This window comes from Lethenteron reissneri, chromosome 4 (genome assembly GCF_015708825.2).
Source record: "Lethenteron reissneri isolate LAM-NWPU_2019-01 chromosome 4, ASM1570882v1, whole genome shotgun sequence".
Lineage (NCBI taxonomy): Eukaryota > Metazoa > Chordata > Hyperoartia > Petromyzontiformes > Petromyzontidae > Lethenteron > Lethenteron reissneri.
In genome coordinates this window covers 6,730,381-6,754,280 of record NC_083782.1, presented here as the reverse complement: position 1 = coordinate 6,754,280, position 23,900 = coordinate 6,730,381, and the positions used below count along the sequence as shown (strand labels likewise).

Here is a 23,900-nt window from a genome sequence, read left to right as displayed (position 1 = left end):
TGTGGAGTACCGCCTCTTTTGGGGCGATTTCACTCCGGCTGAGAATCGCCCCGAGTGGCCCCATAGACTTACATTGAAAGATGTTTTTTTTCGAACGGGGGCGCTCCAATGCATTATCTATGGCTTCCGGGAGGGCAAGCCCTAACGTGCTTACGTCATCATACGTGCTAACGTCATCATACGTAAGCACGTTTCATCCAACAATATAATTTATCGCTACCTAGTGGAATCTTTAATAAAATAAACTTGAGTGGTTTGTTTTAATAGTGAGTATATAAACAAACAAGATGTATTGTAAGAGTCACTTTATTTTTCATTAATATTAAAGAAGTGAAGTTCCCTTTACATGCTTAAGCTGTTAATTTATTCATTGCATGGGTGGACCTTATCCTTATCAATCATCCAGACATTTGCCCCCCCTGAGAGATTTTGCAGGAGCCGCCACTGCCTAATACCTGAACACAGCACACAATCTTGGAACATCTGCAATTATTTGAGTGCAGCGGTGGTAAGATGTTAACTCCCTCGCCTGGTATACAGGAGGTTGTGGGTTCCATCCAGACGATGCCTGGAAATTTGGAGTTTGCATGTTCTGCCCGTGGTCGCGTGGATTTATTTTTCTCCAGGTCCTCCGGTTTTCCCCCTCCACATTTAGAATCGACATCACGCGTTTAGAGATATTTGGCTGCTTATAAATGTCCTAAAGCCCATTCGTTGAGCTGTCATTTGCGATAGCCAGGTCGCTTATATAAATGGCGTGCCTAAATGAACAATGATAAGCACATGTATTTGTCCAGCAACACATTTCAGAGACAATTACTCGAGACTTGTGGCGTGTAGAAATCTCTTGAGAGGCGGTGGCAGATTGGAGAATCGTTCATCCAGCTGTGGATCGATCACGGCTGATGATGCAATCGATTAATTTGGATGAGATTTTTTTTGTTACGAAAATTAAGCTACCACTCAATTCCATAATAATCGACTCGTTCGTGAATCACACTGGCCTTAAAATAAAAATCTGGGTAACACTTCAGGCAAATGTTTCCCGATAAACAACTTTTAAATTGGCACTTTCATCGTTTCGTATTAGTAGTTGTCGCGAAACAGATAATGTAAGAACCTTACATCATTTAGGAATGTTTTTTGTATCCACTAATTTGCATTGAAAATTTAATAGAAATTAGCTTGCACATTGTATTATGAATGTTGCAGTGAGGTCAATGAAACCCGCATCAAAATGACCCCTCCCTGGGCCCAATTATCATTCCAGTACCATTCTAGTAACACCACGTATCGAACACGCGATTTTATATATATACAAAAGAGAACGATACATTTCTTGAGTTAAATCGTTGAGTAAATAATTGGACATCTCTTTTTTTTGCAATCGTAAATCTCCTATCAGTCAATCAGTCACCGTCATCACATCTCGACGTGTGCTTCCGCGGCGGCCATATTGCTCAGGGGAAGCCCACTCCACGTTCCCTTGGCCGATGTCGATGCAGAGCTTCAATTTCGCATTCTGGTGGTGAAATTCTATCATATGGCTGATAGAAGATGCAGAGCTAACAACGACAATTTCACATTCAGATGGTGATATTCTTCGGTATGGCTGATGGAAGATGCAGACCTAACAACTACAATTTCACATTCAGATGGTGATATTCTTTGGTATGGCTGATGTGGATGTAGAGCTACAATTTCACATTCAGATGGTGATATTCTTTGGTATGGCTGATGGAAGATGCAGAGCTAACAACTATAATTTCACATTCAGATGGTGATATTCTTTGGTATGGCTGATGTGGATGTAGAGCTACAATTTCACATTTAAGTTGTGATATTCTTTTGTATGGCTGATGCAGATGCAGAGCTAACAACTATAATTTCACATTCAGATGGTGATATTCTTTTGTATGGATGATGTAGATGTAGAGCTACAATTTCACAATCAGATGGTGATATCATTTCGTATGACTGATGCAGATGCAGAGCCTAACAACGACTATTTTACATTCAAGTGGGGATGGTATTCTATCGTATGACCGATGTAGATGCAGAGCTACAATTTCACACTCAGGTGGTGATATTATTTGGTATGACCGATGTAGATGCAGAGCTACAATTTCACACTCAGGTGGTGATATTATTTGGTATGACCGATGTAGATGCAGAGCTACAATTTCACATTCAGGTGGTGATATTCCATCATATGGCTGATGCAAATGTGGAGCTACAACTACAATTTCAAAATCAGGTGGTCGTGTCAGAATAACTGCGTCAAGAGTAGCAAGCAAAGTAGTGTATCGCTGTGATGTCTCCTTCGTATTTGTGGATCGGGGTCTCGCGCCGGTATATACGTTGTGCTGTCTGTTCTGGATGACTAACAGTCGTATGCTACTGGATAGTTTTTATTTATTTTCCATTTGTGCATCAGGTCTGCTGCCATGGTTCGTGCAGCGGATGCGGTTTTAGTGTGGACCATGGGCCGTCCGCCTGATGATGCTAATTGTAATTACTGGCGAAACGTCGTACTCGAATTATAAATGTCGTGGGTTTACTCTCCCAACACATCGATGTGCTGAATGAGTAACGAATTGCCATGTTTGGTTTACGTGACAAATCTTGCTAATTGGCTATGTGTTGGGTGGTGGCGGGTTTAACGACACATTTATATTTACGTGATCTAACCCAAAAAAATACTCTACAGGAATTCCTCTAGTTACGAGCATACGACTTACGAACTTTTAGAGATATGAACAAACCTGTCCATATGTCCAGTTGACTGTTCGGACCGAGAGTCCTAAGTTCGACCACCGTGCAATAGATGGCGTTGGTGGCATCTACATCTGCAGAACGTGAAGAACCAGTGGCATCTACATCTGCAGAACGTGAAGAACCAGTGGCATCTACATCTGTAGAGAGTGAAGAACCAGTGACATCTACATCTGTAGAGAGTGAAGAACCAGTGGCATCTACATCTGCAGAACGTGAAGAACCAGTGACATCTACATTTGTAGAGAGTGAAAAACCAGTGGCATCTACATCTGTAGAGAGTGAAGAACCAGTGGCATCTACATCTGCAAAACGTGAAGATCCAGTGGCATCTACATCTGCAGAACGTGAAGAACCAGTGGCATCTACATCTGCAGAACGTGAAGAACCAGTAGCATCTACATCTGCAGAACGTGAAGAACCAGTGGCATCTAAATCTGCAGAACGTGAAGAACCAGTGGCATCTACATCTGCAGAACGTGAAGAACCAGTGGCATCTGCAGGAGACGACATTTTTAAAGCTATTCCCCGTGTTAAGTGCACACGCCGTGCAAAGTGTTTGCAATCAACAGGGAGTAAAGAACACATCGACTTACGAACAGACCTCCGGGACAACTCATAAGTAGAGGAACCGTACGGATAGGAGTTGTTCGTAAGTAAATGAGTCGTTCGTAAGTATATATAGAAGTCGTAAGTAGATGCGTCGTAAGTCGAGGAGTACTTAAGTTGATTAGCCGTAAGTAGAGGCATTGTTCGTAAGTAGAGGAGACAGACGTAAATTAATTAGCCGTAAACAGAGGAGTTGTTCGTAAGTAGAGGAGTCCCATATTCTTTGGGTCTTTCGGTAAAGTCACGTAGATGGTTCAAAAAAAATAACAAAAAAAAATAACAAAAAAAAACAACGACGTTTCGATCACAACACAAGCGGTCGTCATCAGGAGGAAAGAGGAGTTCCCTGTACTTAGAGGCCGTCCATAAATGACGTCACGCACCTCGGGGGGGGGGTTCAAACATTTGTGACGATGTGTGACGAGGGGGGGGTGTTTGAGAAATGTGACGTCTCATAAAAATGCGCAACTTTAAATAAATATAGACAACACGTTCTACTTAATAAATGTTTTCTCCTACAACATCAGAGTGCAGCGCCACATTAAATACGCACTACAATGACAATAGTTTAAAGCGATTTGAAGCATGTTTTATTTTGGGGGGGGGTCAGAGCTTTGTGACGTCATATTTGAGGGGGGGGGTCTGACTTTTTGTGACGTCGTGTGACGAATGGGGGGGGCGGGTTAAAAACCGTCGAAAATCGCGTGACGTCATTTATGGACGGTCCCTTATGGAACGAAGATTGTGCAAATTTCGATTTAAAGCTTTCGTGACTGCCGGGATTCATATTCTTGGTTCTTTCGGTAATGTCACGTAGAAGGGAAATAATAAAATAAAAAGATGCTGTCATTCCGGCAGCTCTGTTTCTTCACCTGAGGACTGTTGCTTGCGTTGTGGCCGAAACGTCGTGAGAATTTTATTATGTGTTATTTTAATTATTTTATTATTTCCCTTCTACGCGACTTTACCGAAAGAACCAAGAATATGAAGTTCTAGATTTTAAGCTTTCGTGACTGCAAGGATTCATACTCTTAGGTTTTTTCGGTAAAGTCGCGTAGGTAAAAATAAATAAATAAAGTAAAAATAATATTAAAATAATAATTTCATTTATATTATTATTTCTATTCTTTTTATTTTTATTATTTACTTAGGAAAAAATAATAAATAATAAAAATAATAAAAAAATTTCTAGTAGAAATAATAATAATTGTATTTCTATTATTATTTCTATTATCTATTTAGGTAAAAATATTATTTCTATTATTTTTATTTTTACTATTTATTTTCACCTACGTGACTTTACCGACAAAACCTAACAGAGTAATAAGAATATAAAGACTGTGCAAGTCTCAGCACCCCCCCCCCTACGTAAGATGGCGGTCGGGTTGGCGTCCATTCATGGGCGGGGCCCCCCCCTCCCCCCCTCCCCCGCCCCTCCCCCTCCCCCCCCTCCCCCCGGGGCCCCGCTGCCATTTTGCGCGCCTCGTGTTGCTGCCCCCCTCATCCCCAGCCGCGTGGGTCTCAGGTTGGGAACGCGTCTCTCGCTTTCGTTTTGACGCTCACACGATTGTTTGTACGTCCTTCTCTTCGTTACGATCGCACCTCATCCCCTCCACTTGCTCGCCCACACTTTGGCGTTGCGCTCTGCGTGTTTGTGTGCGTGTGGCGGTGGATATCGTCCGAGTTTGTGGTGTTATTGTTGCGAGTGCTGGAGTAGCGGCCTCGCCAAGTCGAGGCCTAGTGTTCAGGCTTTTCAATAACAGTAAATCGCCATTTGTTGGCTTTAAAGATTTTTTTTTATGTTAAGTTCATAATTGCCGCGTTATGGTTATCGACGGTCGTGTGCTGTAAATGTGAAATGTAAATTATGAACAAGCTTTAGAACTGTTAAGATTAATTGGTGTAATTTTCATCGGTTAATCGTACTTGCTTTCGTTTGGTAATCGATTACAAATACATTTACAATCTTCAATCATTTAATCGCAATTCACGTGTTCACATATCACGAGCCGTGGTCGATCCATCGTTAGATTTAAGCCCTCCCTGTTCATCTTCATCAGCAGTACTCTATCCACTGTTAGATTTAAGGCCTCCCTGTTCATCATCGTCAGCCGTGGTCTATCCACTGTTAGATTTAAGGCCTCCCTGTTCATCTTCATCAGCCGTGGTCTATCCACTCTTAGGTTTAAGCCCTCCCTGTTCATCTTCATCAGCCGTGTTCTATCCACTGTTATATTAACGATGCGTGCTCCATCATCGGCAGCTCATATGCGCATTGCTCCCCTTTAAAACGCCTCCACGCCGTCGCCATCTCTCGCGATGTCCCACACAGCCCCATGGCTCCCGCAAGCAAAGCTGATTTACACCTCTGCGTCTCTTCTCCCCCCACCACCACCACCACTACCACCTCCATCTGGACTCTTACCCCGTTGTTAAGTGTCGACCACCACACCGAATCGTCCACGCGTGCCTTACAGCCACTTGCCCGTCGCGCTCAATGCCACACTGCTCGTTCCGTGTCTCACGTTAACATTGCTGTCCCGGTAAAACAACAATTACGTAACCGAACGCGTTTGTTTGCCCTTCGGAGGTTTTTGGGGTCACCTTGACCCGAGGTTACAAGGCTCGTCAAGGTCAATGGATCAATGGGTCGCGTAAATGGAATCGAGGTGCTGTTCCGTGGGGTAGAAGGCAAGCACGTGGTTAGGCTCGGCGGGCCGTGAACCGCGTGGCTAATGTAGAACGATGATGCGACATGTTCGAGCTTGTACAACGATTACATGGGACTGGCGTACACGTATACGTAAATAATATCATATGAACATAGGGGGGGGATTGTTTGAGCTTATTATCATGCTTGTCAGTGATTTTGGAAGGGATTTCCCATGCCCGGTGGAGTCGAGGGGGCGGTTAACTCCTAATCGGTTTGGGATGCTTTTGCTTAGTCGTAACGAGGAATCAAACTCGGGTCTCTGGGGCTTTCGTGTGACTATGGTTTTCTTGTAGAAAAACGTCACGTATCCTGCTCATCGTCGGTGGATGTGACGCATTCTGGAACAATCAGGACTGTCACGAATTTTCATTGGCTTAGTCTTTACTATACTTTGACCTGGCCCACTAACTTAGGAAATTCCTCCATGTCAATGGCAAATCCTTCCAAGAAAGCGTGGTAAATGTGATAAGAAAGCTGGTAGAAGGGTCTCCACTAGAGGGGAGGTCTGAGTACCTCCAATAGGGTTTTTGGCCGACTCTTCCACACTGGCCAAATGCCTTGGAAGTGGTGGCATTGCCCACCCTTTACCTCATATAGCAGGACCCCTCCAGAAAAAAAAGTCTTGAGAATAAGTTAAGCTTGCTTGGATAAATATAATTCCACGAACTACACACACACACTTTTGGCGTGTGATAATATAATCGTGCATTAGTCACCGTACATCGCTGTAAGTATGACTCGCGTTTGCTAGCTATGCTTGCGGTTAACAGCATCCGTAGCAGTGGTCAAGCAAATTGCATTACTACAGGAGACCCTGTTTTACAGTGTGGCATTGGATTGTTAACACTCTCACCCACCCATGTGTCCAAATCGTCCAGAAGCCAAGCAGGATTGAGACTGGATTGTGCCTGGGATGGATGACCACAGGTTGTCGTGGGGCTTTTTGCGGCACGACCCCCAATAAGACCCCTTGCCCCGCACGGGCATGGGTAGGAGCTCTCGTCCAGCAGTGGATCGACGAAAAGGGGCCGTGGAATCAACACGGTGGGGATCTGCCTGTGGTCTTTTTTTAAACCCTGGCTGAGGAATGGTGAAAGACACGGGCGTGCGTGCGCGCACACGCTCTCGATGCCCGCAACAGCCCCAAGCCTCTCTGCCCCAGTTTGTGATCATAATGATCCCCATCCCCTCTTATTACAACACACACTGGTTGTTGTTCGCATTGGCGTGTGTTCAGCGTCACTCTGTGATGTTGGCGTCTCGTCCAAACCGTGCGTTGGGCACGAAAGAACTCGACACGTTTGTCAATTACATTGCCCCAAAACGGGGGGAAATGTATACGTTTAAGAGAGCCTTTGCCGGAAACTTTACGTGTGTAATTTTTTCTTTTCATCGTCAGCCAGGATCATTCCAATGCTGAATGAAGGCCTCCTCCCCAAGCCAGAACTATATTTTTTCTTTGAGGGCGGTGTTATTAACAAACGTGTAGAGTTTGTGTGATTTGCGCCAATGCGGTATTGCAACAAAACAAAAAAGTTGTAGCTTTGCTTTGGGGCTTGGGGGTGGGTGGGTGGTTGTACTATGGGACTCTGTCACACGAATCTTATAACGTCTGCTTTCATTAACAAAGGGTGTAATTAGTCACTGAGCCTTGTTGGGTGTCGCATTGAGTGTGCGTGTACACGTACAGCCTGTTTTGTTAGTCCGCTGATGGATTTGATGGCCTCCTCACGCTATGCAGATTGTGGTGAGTTTAACCATACTTCACCACACTGGTCCTAACAGCCCCGAAAGCACTAGTTTCAGGCATGGTGGCGATATAACCATCCAATCACTACCCAAGTCAAATTCCTGCTTGCTTTCCGAGCTTTCGTGAGATTTGCTGATGTTGCTCATTGGTGAGTTTGCTTGTGCTCATTGAGAAAGGAAATTGTCTTTGATCAGGAAAAAAACCGGTTAGTGTGTGAAGCCTCTGATGCAAGTCGGTGCTTGGGATGTTGAGACCAGTTCCTCGCCGATGTGTGCAAGTGTTTATTCGTTGGGGTTTCCGGTTAAGAGTTAAAAAATTCTATTTTTTTCCATTTGCTCATTCACTGCGTCACGAGTATACTGCGTATCGGAAAGCTGTCCAAATAATTATCCAAAAGATCGCTTATTTATTCGAGAATTCATATTGTTTACCCCTTTTACAAAATGCCATAAAGGTAGGTAACAATTAAAATTAAATGTTACTCACCATACGATCATTACAACATCGGCTGGGATTAAGCACATGCTTATATAACCACAGTTCTGATGTAAGCAACACATCCTTACATTCTTTGGGGGGGTGGAGGGGGGAGAGGCTATATGAGCTCACCTAATAATGTTACAGCCCTTGGTCAATCCCCACTGGTGGATTTTTGTCTTGGGGATTGTTTGGCCATACCTCGCCACGCTGGTCACACTGTTGGTTGGTGACCAGGGGCAGCACCGGTTCACATTGTACACTACTCATGTGGGCTGTGACCGGGAATCGAACTTGGGTCGTTCGCTTAGCTTCGCAATGCAGCGTGATAGCCGCCACGGCCCCACTCCACCGTATTTATATTAAATTCTGAACGAGGGCGAATGAACAGTTTCATTCTCCCAGCGCCATACAGAACCGGGATTAGCGCTACACTCTCCGCACACTCTGGTCATAAACAATTCTCCAAGTTCGAAAAAACGCTGCGTTACCATAACAAGATGCTTGCTTCCTCTGCCGAACCCGAAACCAAATTGTGCATGGCCAGCAAGCGGCCAGCAAGCGGCCAGCAAGCGGCCAGCAAGTAGCAGCAGCTGTCCGCCACCAGCAGAGACGCGAGAGAGGGCCTGATGCCGGATGCCAGGTGCCGCAAGCGTGTGACCGACCCCCGTGGCGTGAACAAATGTAGGCGGCTGAAGGAAAACGGGAGAGAAGGAAAACTGCCTCGAGAAGGAAAAGCGACGACCAAGTTGTGAAATAACGGCCACAGCTGTAGCCACAGCGATAGCTGCCTGCGCGGTAAGGGGGGGCGGCCTGCTCGTGCTGTAGACAAGATTGGGCGATTGCTAGCGTCGACCAAGGTAGAATTCATACTCTTAGTTCTTTCGGTAAAGTCACGTAGGTAAACACTTGATACAGATATTTTGCTGTGACAGTTTCACCTGAAGACGGAGGCTTGTGTTGCCTCCGAAACGTCGTGATTTTATTGTTTTTTTATTATTATTAATTAAATTTTTACCTACGTGACTTTACCGAAATAACTAAGAGTATGAATCCTTGCAGTCACGAAAGCTTCAAATCTAGAATCAAGGTAGAATTGATGATTTGGAAGTGGAATTTCAAAGCCCCCCGTGTGAGCGGCAGAGGGGGGTAGTGCAGCGAATTCCATTGTTGCCTTGTTATACTTCTGTGCACCCGTGGTGTCAGAGGCTAGGGGGAGGCAAGTCGATTATGAACGAGTCGTAGTTTGGAGTCCACTGCGCGCCCGTGTACATTGCTGCATTTAACCTGCACCGGCTCAGCATATGAGGGGGGGGGGGCAGAGGAAGTATAGTCAAATGAACCCCCCACTGTTGGCAACGGATATGAGGAGGCCCCCTCATCCAGCAGTGGATTAACAAAAAAATGGATAATAAGCGTTCATGATGCACAGCACCGCCCTTGACCTTGATGCCAATCCCTGAGGCTAATCGAGCCTGAGCCCTTGATTAAAATAAATGCAACGGTGTATAATTTGCATCTACCAACCTCTATCCACACCCTGCACTATAAAAGGTGTGCACAGTTAACTGGGAGGTTGCGTGTGGTGGGGTAAAGTGTGGGTACTCCTCACGTCGTCCAAGACGTCTGTGCCGCTTGAAGGAATAGGCCAAAATACCATCTAAAGGGCCTCTAGAGCGCTCTAGTCGAGGCGCGTGTACCAGCAGGTGGCGTGAGTAAGCAATTGCAGGGCTGCACCGTTCCCTTTTATAGGGGGATTTTATATCCTTCGAGGGGGAGTTGTACTTCTTGGTTCTCCCAGCCACATAAGGTGCTGATACAGAACTTGGCAGGATTTGTCACCGAGATGCGAGAAGCGCTGGCGTTGAACCAGGTTTTCCAATTTCCTGAATGCGTGTGAAACAAAACTGCAGTAGAACTAGGCATTCGGTGTGGCTTTCCTGGCTACCATAATGAAGGTGTTATGATTATTTTTTTATTATCCGAGGAAGCTTCACCGAGTCTCGTGATGCTTTTTTCACCGTAAGGGCCCTGCTACATCAGGATGTTTGCCCAGTTTTTGTATTAAAGTAATGATTATAACCCCCACATCAGCGATTCGACAAGTTGCGTCTTTTTTATCTGTTCTTTATCTTGTTTTGTACAGTTCTGTTTGCTTAATTAACCTACAGTTTACATGAGCATGTGATTTACGTATTTGCGGAAATTGTAAATATTAATTATTGAGACCGGAACCTTGCCCTCCCTCCCAGTCGTCCACCCTGACGCTTTCACGATCATTTCCTCATGTTTCCTCTCTGTACGATCGGTCCCAGCCATCTCGGCATCCACCTCGACGTCTTATCATAGCTCATCACTTCGAAGCACCTCTTCTTTCTAGGCATGCCTCTCCGGTCTATACCCTGGTGCCTCATGCTAACCGTAACTGAAATGTCCTGGCCGTCTCGGTTGACTTTCTCTCCGCTCGTCTGAGATGAGCACCACCGTTCTTGCCGCCTTCTCCCGTCTCTTCATGTTGACCCAATCCAGTCTTGTGAATCCTGGGGCCCATCCCGTCGTGTTCATTTCAGGCCCTGGCTGAAAACTCTGATGGTGTGATGGTAATAGTGCGTGTGTGAGGTTTGGGGAAGGTACCAGGGTTTCCGTGCGGCTGGTTTTTAAAATACTTCATCTGACCCATTGTGTTTCTGGGTTCTCTTATTTTTGCCCACAGATGAAAGAAAACATGAATCAAGAAAAACTTGCAAAGTTGCAGGCTCAAGTCCGAATTGGGGGCAAGGTAAGGAAGTGCTGCCGGTCTTAATTGAAGTCTTAACGAACAATCGTGCCCTACCCATGGACCACGTAACGCATTACAGCGTGCAAAGTATTTAATTTCCAGTGATAGAAGCTGTCAGGGCAAAATGTGTTTTGCATGTATGGCCATTCATAGATAAGTCCCAGGGCATTCACGGGGTGCTGTGAGCCATTCATTGACGAGTCTCAGGGCATTCATGGGTCCTGTGAACCATTCATTGACGAGTCCCAAGGCATTCACGGGGGGCTGTGGCCCCTCGGCTAATGAGTATTAGAGCACCTCAGGGTGGCTGGGCCCCATCCACAAATGCGTCCCCGTGCCAATTTGTCACGGCACACCCTTCAATGCGTCTCGCACCACGCCGGCCCTATAAGATGCTCGCTAATGGCCCCTTGCCCCCAATAGTCATCCAGCAGTGGAGTGGTTTTTTTATTGCAGTTAGCACAGGTCTAGAGAGACCCAACATGTCACACGGCCAGCAACATAACCACATCATCGGAGACGTAAGATGAGAGGTGATGCATTTCCCGAATTGAGCAATGTTATTTTAGCAATTTTGGAAAATAGATGGTGGATTCCAAAGTGTGGTGAGAGACTAGGTGAAGGGGTGATTTGAGTGAGTGGATGAATGAGTGAGTGGTGGAAGAATTAGTGGGTGACTAAGCGAGTGAGTGGGTCGTTGGAACCTGCAGTGTGCTGGATTAACACGGCATGGTCGAGATAAATCGGTCAGTCTGGTGGACAGTCCTCGGCATGGGTGGTGGAATCAACGATTGACGGTCGCGGGGAACATTAACCATGGCAGCGGCAATAATGATGATACTTAATTGTGCGTCGTAACATGGCAAGCCGTTACAAAAGCGCTGATGGAGGAGCCGAGGGTTGACCCTGTCAACTGGTTATTTATCGCAGGGCACGGCGCGCCGGAAGAAGAAGGTGGTTCACCGGACAGCGACAGCCGACGACAAGAAGCTGCAGTCGTCACTGAAGAAGCTCGCTGTGAACAGCATCAACGGCATCGAGGAGGTGAGGGGGCGCCCACTGTCGGCATAGAAACGGAGCGAAAACCCCCGTTGCGACAGATACAATTTTAAATGCAGGCCGGGAAACAAATAGATATAACAACACGGTGCAGGTGGTGGTGCGTTGCGTGTACGGTGGGCCATGTTTCGCTGCCGCCCGTTGGGTCGGCCGCATTTCCTCCACTCGTCTTGAGTAGCGGCGGTGTCTCTGACAAAATGGGCCACGCGTTTCAGTTCTTTTGAGACGGCGGTCTGTCTGATGCCGGGCACACGTGGACGTCTTGTTAGTATGTATTTAGCGTGTGCGACAGCCCTGGATGGGGCAGTCTTCCTTTTCAAAAATCTCCTCCCCACCCCCCCCCCCCCCCCCCATCGTGATGTCCCCACTTGACACGGCTGCAGGGGGCCTATCCCCATACTTTATCCCTCCCCTTCTCTTAAATGGTTAATTTGATTGTTTTTCGCGAACGATGTCACCTTGTTGAGTTAAGCTTGGCAACGTGCTTTAATGGGCTTGCGTTTATTGTTATGAACAACAAAAACATCTGTACGGATCTTGTTTCAATCACCGAATCGCTAACCCAACGACAACTCCCCGTCGTCTCCTCCTCGTCTACCCCCCCCCTCCCCCCCCCCGTGTCGCTGCCACCAGGTGAACATGTTTAAGGACGACGGCACGGTCATCCATTTCAACAACCCCAAGGTGCAGGCGTCGGTGACGGCCAACACATTTGCCGTGACGGGCCACGCCGAGAACAAGCACCTGGCCGACATGCTGCCCGGCGTTCTCAACCAGCTGGGCATGGAGGGCCTGTCCAGCCTGCGCAAGCTCGCCGCTCAGTTGCCCAAGCCAGGTGTGTGCAGAGTTTCTCGCTGATACTTTTTTCTTGTGCGCCACCGCTTTGCCAACACAGAAAGAGAAAACTGCTACCGGTAAGAACAATAGGAATGCTAATTGTTTTTTTTCTACTCTTCTATCTGGCAACAAAACTGACACCTTTTTTAACAAGGAGTCATGTTTGCATAGACCACAATACCTGCAGCCATAATGCAAACAAAAAACATAACTGATAATGTATGCACTGTCCTTGAAGTTGATTGGTCCACACCCGAGAGACAGCTTTCCTTAGAGCCTAGTCTCACATGGGTTGGACCAGATGACGCCGATCAAATGAGTACCGCATCATGGCTGCAGGTATTGTGGTCTATGCAAACATGACTCCTTGTAAAAAAAGGTGTCAGTTTTGTTGCCAGATAGAAGGGTAAAAAAAACAATTATCATATTTTTTACTGGCAAATGAGGTTCCAATGGAATAGGAATGCTTTCAAGGTAACTGATATAAATAATGACACCAATTGAACGGCGCTTAATAGAATACTCGTACGGATTAATTTCTGACTCGAATAGATTGATAGTTCTAGAGAATATTGCCAGTGAGATGATGAGAGATGGGAACGACATGGGGATGCCTTTATCCGGCAGTGAATAGATGATGGCTGATGTTAATGATGAGAATGCTAGTACGAATATGACACCAATACAAGTGGATGTTTTATTATCGGGTTCAAATCCTAGGTGGGGGGGGGGGGTACCCATCCTCCGAGAGTTGATCAAATGAGTACCGCTTTGTGGAAAAGTCAGGAGTCCTATCGTGAAATTAGCCCCTGCCACTGGAATGTGGAATTTCCACCACTGGCTCTGCAGGGCTGTACGGGAGATGAGCAACCACGTCAACGCTCATTTGGCCAGGAAACAACTTCCAACCGGTGTTAACGCCGCTACTATATCTGCATGCCACGTGTTTTTCGCACGACCCGGTGTTTTGCCGTCGTCGCGTCTTGTGATTTCATCGTTTCGCCATCCTCCCCGTGTTTCCCGCAGCCGCCCTCGAAACGAAAACACCCACCGTTCCCGAGGAGAACGAGGAGGAGGACGACGAGGTCCCAGGTAAACCGCAGCTCCTGTTCCCCCCCCTCCCGTGGTGTTTTGTTCGCATTTATTTTGATCGAGTGCGGGCGGGTTGGGGGCTTGAGATGCCCCGAAAAGAAACGTGATAGCGTCTCAACGCAACTCCCCCCCCCCCCTCGTCCTCGTGGCCGTTGACAGAAACGAACGCGTACGTTTATTTTAGAGCGAAAGAAAGAAGCAGTCGATCCCAATCCAGAGGAAAATAAGGAAGGGCTTGAGCAGTGGTGGGCAACCCACATCCCATGGAGCCCCCTCGTCGTGGCGGCCTGGTCTCGGTGTGTCTAGGGTGATGCGTGGGGAGGGGGGGGTCATGATGAGTGCACAAGCACCGATGTCGTCAGGCTTGCGGCCCACTGGGGTGAAGGAGGGAGGGCCACCCGTGCGGCCCACTAACTCGTCCGGTTTGCCCATCACTGGTCTTGAGCATGGACTTGAGCAGAGGAAGGGTGCTGACAGCACGGGTGACTGGGGTGGACAAGGAAGGGTGTTTAAGACGACGGGGGCAGCAGAGGGGAATGAGTGGATAATAAACTGACCATTTACGTTTATTGTTTTGCTTGTCGTTCACGTGTCCCCATGCAGATCTGGTTGAGAACTTTGACGAGGCCTCCAAGAACGAGGAGGTGTGAGTGTCGGCCCGCGAGGAGATTAGGAGTGTTGAGTGAGCGTGCAGGCGGGGGGGACCCCCCCTTCTGCTGGCTGTTGTGGCCTGAACCATTCTCTCGGCTCTCGCCAGAATCGTGTCATCGGGAACCCCCCCCCCCCCTCTTAGCAGTCCATCGATCAGTCGTTTGTGTTTTTCCCACCTCTCTTCCCCCGATCCCTTCCTCTGCAAAAAAAAATTTACATTAAAAATTCAAACAAGCAAAAAGTGCGATGACGATGTGGAGAAGAGTCAATAAAGTAAATTTTAAACCCTTCTCTTGGTCGTTTTCACACTTGTTTTCTGCTCATGTGAGTGACCGGTTTGCGATAACGAGGGAGGTTTGGCTGATCGCGCCAGACCATAGCTTCAAAACAGAGGGGGAGAGCTGCGTGACTCGTGCCCGCGATTAGGGCAAAAGGTCGTGTTTGCCCTTGTTCCTTGAATTGCACAAACAAATACACGGAACCTGAGTTTGAATCCTCGCCACAAACATCAGTGATGAATCGTAACTATAAACTGGTTCACCAACCTGTGTACTGACCAGTGTGGTGAAGTATGGTTTCCCATAACTTAACACGGTGTGGCAAGGCTCAGTGGATTTGCCCTCTTCATGTTGAGAGAGCTAAAACTTAATAAGATTGAGATCTCTGCGTGTGTGGATGTGGTTGGTGCACGGCGCTATGAACCCAGCAACCCAAGTTGGATTCCCACGAATGACTAATAGCAAACGGCCTCAAAGTAGTACCCAGTGCGTGGTGTAAATATTGCCCAGCATGGTGCTGGCCACCCACGCCCTTGTGCCATGCCGGCCCTCATAGGCGCTATCGACACTTTCCCCAACGGTGTGTTAAGGCTATGGGGGGATATTTGTCTTTGTGAGCATGTCTTAAGTGTGGCCAGTGCTTGTTAATACAGCGGTTACCCACACACTCCCAACTACGTACATAAGGACACAAGCCTGTGGCGGGCACCCAGAAAACTACACGGTATCAATATGTTGATGTTGGGTGGTGAGGGCTTCCCTAGGGGGGTAGGGAGCTAGTCCCTTACACGTGTTCTCTTCATTTTGAATGCGAGTTTAGTTGGCTGGGGCCAACCAGAGTGGTTTTGAGCTGCTGGTTCTTATTTCCTTTGTGAAGGTTCATAATACCCACAATAGTTTGAACGTCCATGACTCAATCCCCACGTGTTTAGTTTAAACTAAATACTTGAGCAGTCTACCATGGGGACTTTTAATGCGAGACATTTTATTTGAAAAAGTAAATCGCTCGTGACCGCTCAAAATTCGAGCGTGACCGTATGTTTCTCAGAATGTGAGGAGTGTGGAGCAACTCTGAAGTTATTGGATTTGCGCTCATGATTCCGTGGTTGATAATAGTTTTTTTACCCTTCTATCTGGCAACAAAACTGGCACCTTTTTTACAAGGAGTCATGTTTGCATAGACCACAATACCTGCAGTCATAATGCAAACAATAAACATAACTGATAATGTATGCACTATCCTTGAAGTTGATTGGTCCACACCCGAGACAGCTTTCCTTAGAGCCTAGTCTCACATGGGTTGGACCAGAGACGAGGCTCTAAGGAAAGCTGTCTCGGGTGTGGACCAATCAACTTCAAGGACAGTGCATACATTATCAGAGTTATGTTTTTTTTGCATTATGACTGCAGGTATTGTGGTCTATGCAAACATGACTCCTTGTAAAAAAAAAGGTGTCAGTTTTGTTGCCAGATAGAAGAGTAAAAAAACAATTATATTTTTTTACTGGCAAATGAGGTTCCAATGGTGATTCCGTGGTTGTTTAAGGTACCGACAAAGTGTATCCAGAGCACGGTGTCCGCAAAGTTGGCGTTTTAAGGCTCTTGTCAAAGAAAATAACCGTGCGAAGTGAGAGCCGCCACCATATGCCTCGTGGGTGTGACGTGCCCACTATAACCACGGTTGGTCCGAAGAATCCGTCCGGTGGCTGTGCTGGGCAGGCACTGGCATCTCAAAGCACTCACCGCTGCTGAGGCCACGTCCCTGGGAGAGACCGGGCAGACGAGCCGCGTCGCTGAGGCCACGCGGTCAGGCCTTTGGCGGCCTGTCGTGTATCACGTGGTGAGGTGCCGGCCGTGGGCCCTCTGTGGCCAGCGGCTACCAAGCGACCTCAGAATCATCGGGCAGTTCCTGCCTGCACCAGCAAGGTGAGATGTACCCACAAGGGGTGGGGGGGGGGTATGACCTGTCTGAGGGTGTTGCAGCAATGGGCTGTTGCTATTGAAAAGGCCAGAGCATAGTGGGTGTAACTGTATGTACATTGAACTTCTTTCGCACCGTATGTAGCCAACCGTGCTAATTGTAGGTGCGTGGGAAGGACGGCAAACTAAACATAAAAATAAGTTCTAAACGAAAGGGGTTTTCAATCTAGACTTAAAAGTGCACAACTCTAGTGGCTTCCGAATATCGAAAGAGCGTTCCAGACGGCCACCAGAGCGCATCTGATTGCGTGTGACGCAGTAACTGGCCCGAAAAACTAAAGTGACTATATCCCCTTTGCCAGAATGATACAGGCCAGGAGGGCCTGATGAAGACTGCTGCCTGAAGGTCTTGACCAGGGTTTTTTTTTTACATAAATTTAGAGCGACTTAAATGGAATTTTCCAACAAGAGAACCCTTTTGCTGGTGGGATGCTACGATTTTACCGTTTTGAAAGGCCGTTTCTGTAATTGCCGGATTGTGCCGTGAAACCCACAACAGCTGAAATGTCGCAAACCCGTTGCGAAGTCGTTTAATTGCAGGAAAATCTGAATTCTTAAAGTGAACGAGCGCCCCCTAGTGGCGTGGGCGCCCCCCCACTAGGGGGCGCCCCCCCCCCCACTAGGGGGCGCCCCCCCCCCCCCCCCCACTAGGGGGCGCCCCCTAGTGACGAGGCCGTCCCCTTAACCCACCCTAACCTCGTCCTCTCATCCTCCCCTCCCCCCACCTTCCCTTCCCCATTCCACTTTCATCTGAGCCGACATCCTGCCACTGCATTTGTATGATGCCAACAATTGGTAATAAAGCCTCTCAAACCACGTCATAGAACGCACCACAAAACTTTTGGGCCAGTATCAACAAAGTTTGTCGGACACATCACACAGACGCATGGCTACCGGTTGTCTGGCTCGACCGTGAAATTGTCGTTGCTCTGCATCGAAATCAGCCGTACAAGAATACCGGATTATAAGACGCACCAGCCGGAGAGCGTGGCATCGCGAGAGGTCCAAGATTTTTCCAATGTGCCATCTGCTTTCGCTGCTTCGTGCCTCTGCTCACCCGGGCACTGAAGTCCATCCACTCACCAGAGGTCGCAAACGGGTTTTGATTCCTTACCCGTACCCGGCCGCACCAGGGTCGCAAACGGCTACCCGTACCCGGCCGTACCCTACCCGTACCCGGCCAGGTACCCGGCCGGGTACGGGTAGGGTACGGGTATCGGGTACCTGATTAAAACCTCTGGGATGAAGCCATGTTGCAGGCACGGGTGGGTTGATTCTAGGAACTTGAATTGTGAGAAGAGACAAGACGTTGGGAAAGTGACAAACAGTTGCTCACCAGTGACTCACGGTCTACCCGTACCCATACCCAGCCGCACCAGGGTCGCAGACGGGTACCCTGTACCCGGCCAGGTACGGGTAGCCGGGTATCGGGTAGGGTACGGGTACCCGGTTGCGACCTCTGCCACTCACCGACCCTCCCACGAGTGAGCAGTAGATAATGGAACCAGGAGGCATGAAGATGTTTTTAATGTTTTTAGACCTGGACAATCTGCTCACAGAGAGTTCGCTATACACAAAGACACACACGAAACACGTACAGGTATTTACATACACAAAACAGAGACACATCCATGCACGATCACACAAACGCATCCCTTTACAGCTGTAGAGATACGGGGTAGGTTCTGTTGTGACCGCCTATTCAGGAAGTTTGGCACACGAGGGATTAGCGTGGACAGTACCACACACTGCCTTTGCTTCCCCAGTGCTTTTAAGGCTAATTCGACCTAGGGGAGGCCCAGAACATGTTCAGAATCCACGTGTCATTGATGTTATCCATAGAAGGAAATCAAACCAAAGTTAATGCCATCATAGCAGAAACACATTACTGCGGAGGGAGCTGGTAGGAACGTTGGGTTGCTCGGTCAATGACCAGGGTCAACGGCGGCGTGGTGTATTCCGCAAATATGCCCGACTGTGAGGGCGGGCACAAGCCGGCGTGAGTAGGTTAAACGTTGAGTTTTATAAGGGCACCACGGGGTGACCAGCTCCTTCCCACCCAGCACCACCCCTCCCACCCCCCACCCAGCCCCACCCTCCCCTCCCAACCCAGCCCCTCCCCACCCTCCCCACCCAGCCCCTCTCCACCCAGCCCCACCCCTCCAATTTTTGTATGCACGACGGACGGACATAATAATCCCCTGTGGGCTAGTGTAACCAGGTGGTTCCTACCAGTATAAGCCAATTGCTCCACATACACAACAGCTGACATTCGACACTAAAAGGTCGTGATATCACCAAAGCGCTTGTGCCAGGCTAGGTGCATTTTGAGGCCTCGATAACAGTGGGAGGCTCGCCGCTGGCAAGAGGTCACGGGTCAAATCCAGGTGTTACGGGTTGACGATGACCGGCAGATGCACCCACCCGTGCCACCCACTGCCACTGTGCCGTGTTTTAGGTATGTAAATAAAAATGTCAATACATTTTATTTCTCTCATTTGAAACACATTGAAACAAGCACGCAATAATCTATTGATAGCTTTGTATGTGAAATATTTGCCAATGTTGCTATTTTGACATTTGTTTACATTATTAGCGTCAATGTAAGTGTAAGTTTTAAATTTTCTTACGCTGTTCATTTTTTTTTTTACGAAATGAAAATAATCTCACAGGACATTTATCGGAGTTGCAACCACAGAATGTAATGCGCCCGAGGGGATGACTGCCGGGGAGATGGAGTGATAAAATCAGTTCACGTGCTGGCACTGGGTTGACTGTTGTCACAGGAATCGTGGGAGGTGGCCAGCAGCTTGGGGAGGAGACCTTCATCAGCAGTGGACTGACCTATGGCCGATGTTAATTTTAGGCGAATTAAGCAAAAAAAACGATAACAATGGGACAATTATGTGAACAATACAGTAAACAATAGACACAAAAATGTAGCTTATCGAATCAAATTACAAATCCGGTGATGATTGATGGAATCGCTAAGGGTGATGAATCCTTAGATTTTACACACGCCGAATACACGGGCCGTGTTCGAGTTCTGTATACACGAGCTTTAGACTTCGCCAACAAAAACTAAAAAGGTGGTGAAAAGCAAGCGACAGCATCCGTCGCCGTAGCATGAGATCGACATCCCTATCCTCGCTATTCCACGTCTTCCGAATCGTACTTGAAGTCTTCCAAGATTTCGCCGATTTTTTCCATCACCTTCATCAGCCTGCGTTTGCAGAGGGGGACATTAAACAGCTGTTGAGATCATTTAAGAGGGACTTCAATATTTCAGACTCCCTGCGATTGGCCATCAATACAGCTGTACAAATTACAATGTGGATGTATCTCAAGAAGCTGTACAGAAACAGTGGGTTTTATTTATTTTATCGCGAGAGTCATCCAGTCGTCATAGGCAGAGAAAAAAAAAACACATTCATGCGGAGGGAGCTGGTAGGAACGTTGGGTTGCTCGGTCAATGGCCAGGGTAAACGGCGGCGTGGCGTATTCCGCAAATATGCCCGACTGTGAGGGGGGGGCACAAGCCGGCGTGAGTAGGTTAAACGTTGAGTTTTATAAGGGCACCACGGGGTGACCAGCCCCTCCCCTCCCCACCCAGCCCCACCCCTCCCACCCTCCCCACCCAGCCCCTCCCTGCACGACGGACACAATAATCCCCTGTGGGCTGGTGTAACCAGGAGGTTTCTACCAGTATTAAGTCATGAGCCTGGGCTTGAACAGGGGCAAGGAGTGGACAGCAGAGATGTGGACAGCAGAGATGGCTGAGGGAAGGCAGAGTTCCATCGGCTAGTAGAGTCACCCTCCCACTGAGCAAAGGTTGTCTGGAGGCTACGACAGACGCCTTGGTTGATGGAGAATAAATTCCATGGGCAGGAGTAGAGTGAGATGAAAGGTAAAACGTGCATTTCCCATAAATATGCTAAATTCATATTGATATGCAAATTCATTTGTCAAGGCGCTCTTCCCCATCCAACCCAGCTTAAATATACGCTGTCAAGCTTGGTGGTGTTCATTCAGACGCTGTTTTTCCGACAGACCTGTTCTTCATCTGAGGACGGCTGCTTGCGTTGTGGCCAAAACGTCGTGAGAATTATTTTATTATATTTTTATTATTTCCCTTCTACATGACTTTACCGAAAGAACCAAGAAGATGAATCCCTACAGTTATGAAAGCTTTAAATCGAAATTTAGAGTGAAGGGCAGAGGTAGGACACCACGTGGACGGGAATAGAGTGAGATAAAAGGGAGGGAAGAGCCAGGAGATTGCATCCAATTGCGCGAGTAATAATCGATTTTTAGATGAATGCAAATGGGGCGGCGGAGATCCCACCTCTGAGCCACACAGACTCCTCAAGCGGTCTCAAGGGTTTTATCTCAAATGATCCTCACACCAGCCGCTAGCCGCCTCACCTCTGCCTGTAGAGGTGGACCTGATCTTCGTAGGCCTCCTCTCCCAGGTGCTCCAGCGCGCTCTGTTTCGCCAGCTGAAGCTGCGCCGTCTGTGTGGGCAGAGAGACGGCCACGAGGTGGGAGGAACGGGCGAGGACGGCTGTGGTTTAACACACGACGTTTATCGTGGTGGATGCAGAGGGCGGTGAAGTGGAAGAAGAGGCAAGGGTCCCCGGGATGGGAGGGAAGGGGAGCAGAGGAGGCAGTGAATGTACACAAAAGTGTGATACAAGTGAATGTATGTTGACATTCTTTTGCACCGTACGTAGCCAACCGTGCGAGTATTGTCATTGGCCACATAAGGAAATTGGAACCGCTGGGGTGGCAAGTTATGCCACCACAGACGGCACCGACAAGTGAAAAGTCTGGTCTGGGCTCGTCACCAAGCGGCCTACCAACTGGAGCTTTTCCTTCTCCGCGTCCTGCACGCGGGAGATGTGAGCCACCAGCTCGGCCCGCTCGGGCGACCCAACTCCAGGTGCTGCCCGCAGCTCCTCCTGCACCACCAGCGCCCGCCGCGAGGACTCCGCGAAGGCCTGCGTGGCATCGTGCACCGCCTGGCGGTAATGCGGGAAGTCGTAATCGGGCGCCGATCCCAGGTACGCGTCGTGGCTCCTGCAACGAGGTAAAGAATTGAGACCGGTGGGACTCCTGCCTCGTGGTGGTCCACCAACCCCAGCCTGGTCGATCATCAATCTGCTGCTGGATGAAGGCTTCTCCCCAAGCAATCAAAATCCAGCTTTTATTATTCAAATTCCACAGGTGAATATTGTTTGCAGATTTTGAACTCATTGTTAACAGATGTCCAGTAGACACAGATGTCCATCGTGACCACGGACCATGTGAATTAAGCGGCCATCCGTTTAGTACGTACGGATGGAGGGGGGAGGGTTAACCCAAATGCGTAAGCTTGCGTATGGGGTGTCTACTGACAATGTGCATACGCATAGGAAACGGGGGGGGGGGGGAGGGTGAAGCCTCGATAATAATTTGTCTACATTGGCCTTCAAATTAGTTACATAGTCCGGCGGTGGACTATCTGTTTGCTTAAACACGTTAATAATATTAATCCTTGATCGTTTCTGCGTGGATTAAATATCGGCCGTTCTATAGGATTCGGGGAGGGGGGGGGGGTGCGTCAAGCGAACGTACACAGGTGGGAGGAGTGTAAAAAGTACGCGTGCGTACAGGGAAGGGGGGGGGGGTCAAGTTTTGATGGATTTTTGTGTACGTACTAAATGGATGGCCCCTAAAAGGCACAGGCCATATGATATGAAGTGCAGGGCGTGTGAAACTAAACCACAGACCGTAGGTTCCCCACCCCAGTATTATTAATGGACCAGAGGATCCTGACGGGCACAACTCACTCCTCTAGGCGCTTGTAGGTGTCCAAGCGGTGTGCCTGCAGCGTGAAGAACTCCTGCACCAGGGCCTGAAGGCTGTGTCCCGTCTGCAACAGCAGCAGCACACCACATGCGCACCAGCGCACACACACGCAGTGCACACATGCAGCAGTAGACACGAGTAGTTGTCAAACACAGCTCCTGTCATACACCACAAACACGTACAGTACTTGCACAGCACTTGGCCATTCCACCAGGTGGTAGGTTTGCCTGTACGGACTTTAATGCCAGTGCCACGAAATGCCACCGGGGTGCCATCGGGGTGCCCCTGGGGTCAACGGAATTCACGAGGAGCCGGCAAATTCCGCAGCCGTATTTCGCACGAAAAACGATCGGCCAATACGAGCAAACCCACTGGGGCGAAAGTTGCATTTCCAATAGGCAACGTTTCAGGCAACAGGCCTCCTTTACAGCAAACGCGCCTCCAGAGAAGGAAATTGCTCTTCTTTACAGCACATCATTATGCTGCAGGCACACACATGAAGGGCTGTTGCCCGAACCACCCCTTGAACGCCGGTGTCATTGATGAACTTTGTTGAGCTTTTGTGCTCGTGCCGCACTGCCAACACAGCATCGCGAAATAACTTGGGAACGTGCGTGCGCAGGTATCCCGGTGGACAAATGATTAATTTAGGGGTCGTTCATTTCAGTAATTTTTTTTGCATTGTCGATAATCGCATACAACTAAAATAAATGTTTAAAAAAATCGCATTCTCAGCTCACCTCACTCATCACAATGTCTAACAATGAGTCCAGCTGTGTGTGTGCCGTGCCGGCCTTCATAAGTGCTGCTCGCTAACAAATGTGTTGGACACTTAGAGGTGTAACAATGCATCAAAACTACAATTTAAATTAAGCTCACGATACGAGCATTGAACTGCATTTGTTGCAATAAACGTTTGAGTTGTAATGTTGCATGAAAAGCATTAACATGACACTTGCAGCCACTACATTCAATTTAATTTGTATGAAATAAGATTTGTAGCATCGTGCCCCTGAATTGCGACGATGCATCGAATCGCTGCGGGAGGTG

General features: G+C 48.2%; 2 protein-coding genes across 3 annotated transcripts; one reads left to right on the top strand and one right to left on the bottom strand.

Moving 5' to 3' along the window:
- The first annotated feature begins 4,837 nt into the window (after nucleotides 1–4,837).
- Nucleotides 4,838–15,031, top strand: LOC133349945 (transcription factor BTF3 homolog 4-like). Of its 2 annotated transcripts, none has more exons than XM_061563845.1 (6): nucleotides 4,838–4,909; nucleotides 11,038–11,103; nucleotides 12,034–12,147; nucleotides 12,796–12,997; nucleotides 14,026–14,091; nucleotides 14,695–15,031. In XM_061563845.1, exons 2-6 carry the CDS (start codon nucleotides 11,038–11,040, stop codon nucleotides 14,739–14,741), a joined length of 495 nt encoding a protein of 164 aa, XP_061419829.1. In that variant the 5' UTR covers nucleotides 4,838–4,909; the 3' UTR covers nucleotides 14,742–15,031. The 2 variants fall into 2 exon arrangements, with proteins under 2 accessions (XP_061419829.1, XP_061419840.1); XM_061563856.1 differs by having other exon boundaries at nucleotides 4,867–4,957.
- Nucleotides 15,032–20,150: 5,119 nt separating this feature from the next.
- REX1BD (required for excision 1-B domain containing) lies at nucleotides 20,151–23,599 on the bottom strand. Its single transcript, XM_061565399.1, has 5 exons — nucleotides 23,591–23,599; nucleotides 22,832–22,914; nucleotides 21,848–22,079; nucleotides 21,426–21,514; nucleotides 20,151–20,223 (listed from the first exon to the last, which is right to left on the bottom strand). The coding sequence occupies exons 1-5, from the start codon at nucleotides 23,597–23,599 to the stop codon at nucleotides 20,151–20,153; spliced, it is 486 nt and encodes a 161-aa protein (XP_061421383.1).
- Between the last annotated feature and the right edge of the window lie 301 nt (nucleotides 23,600–23,900).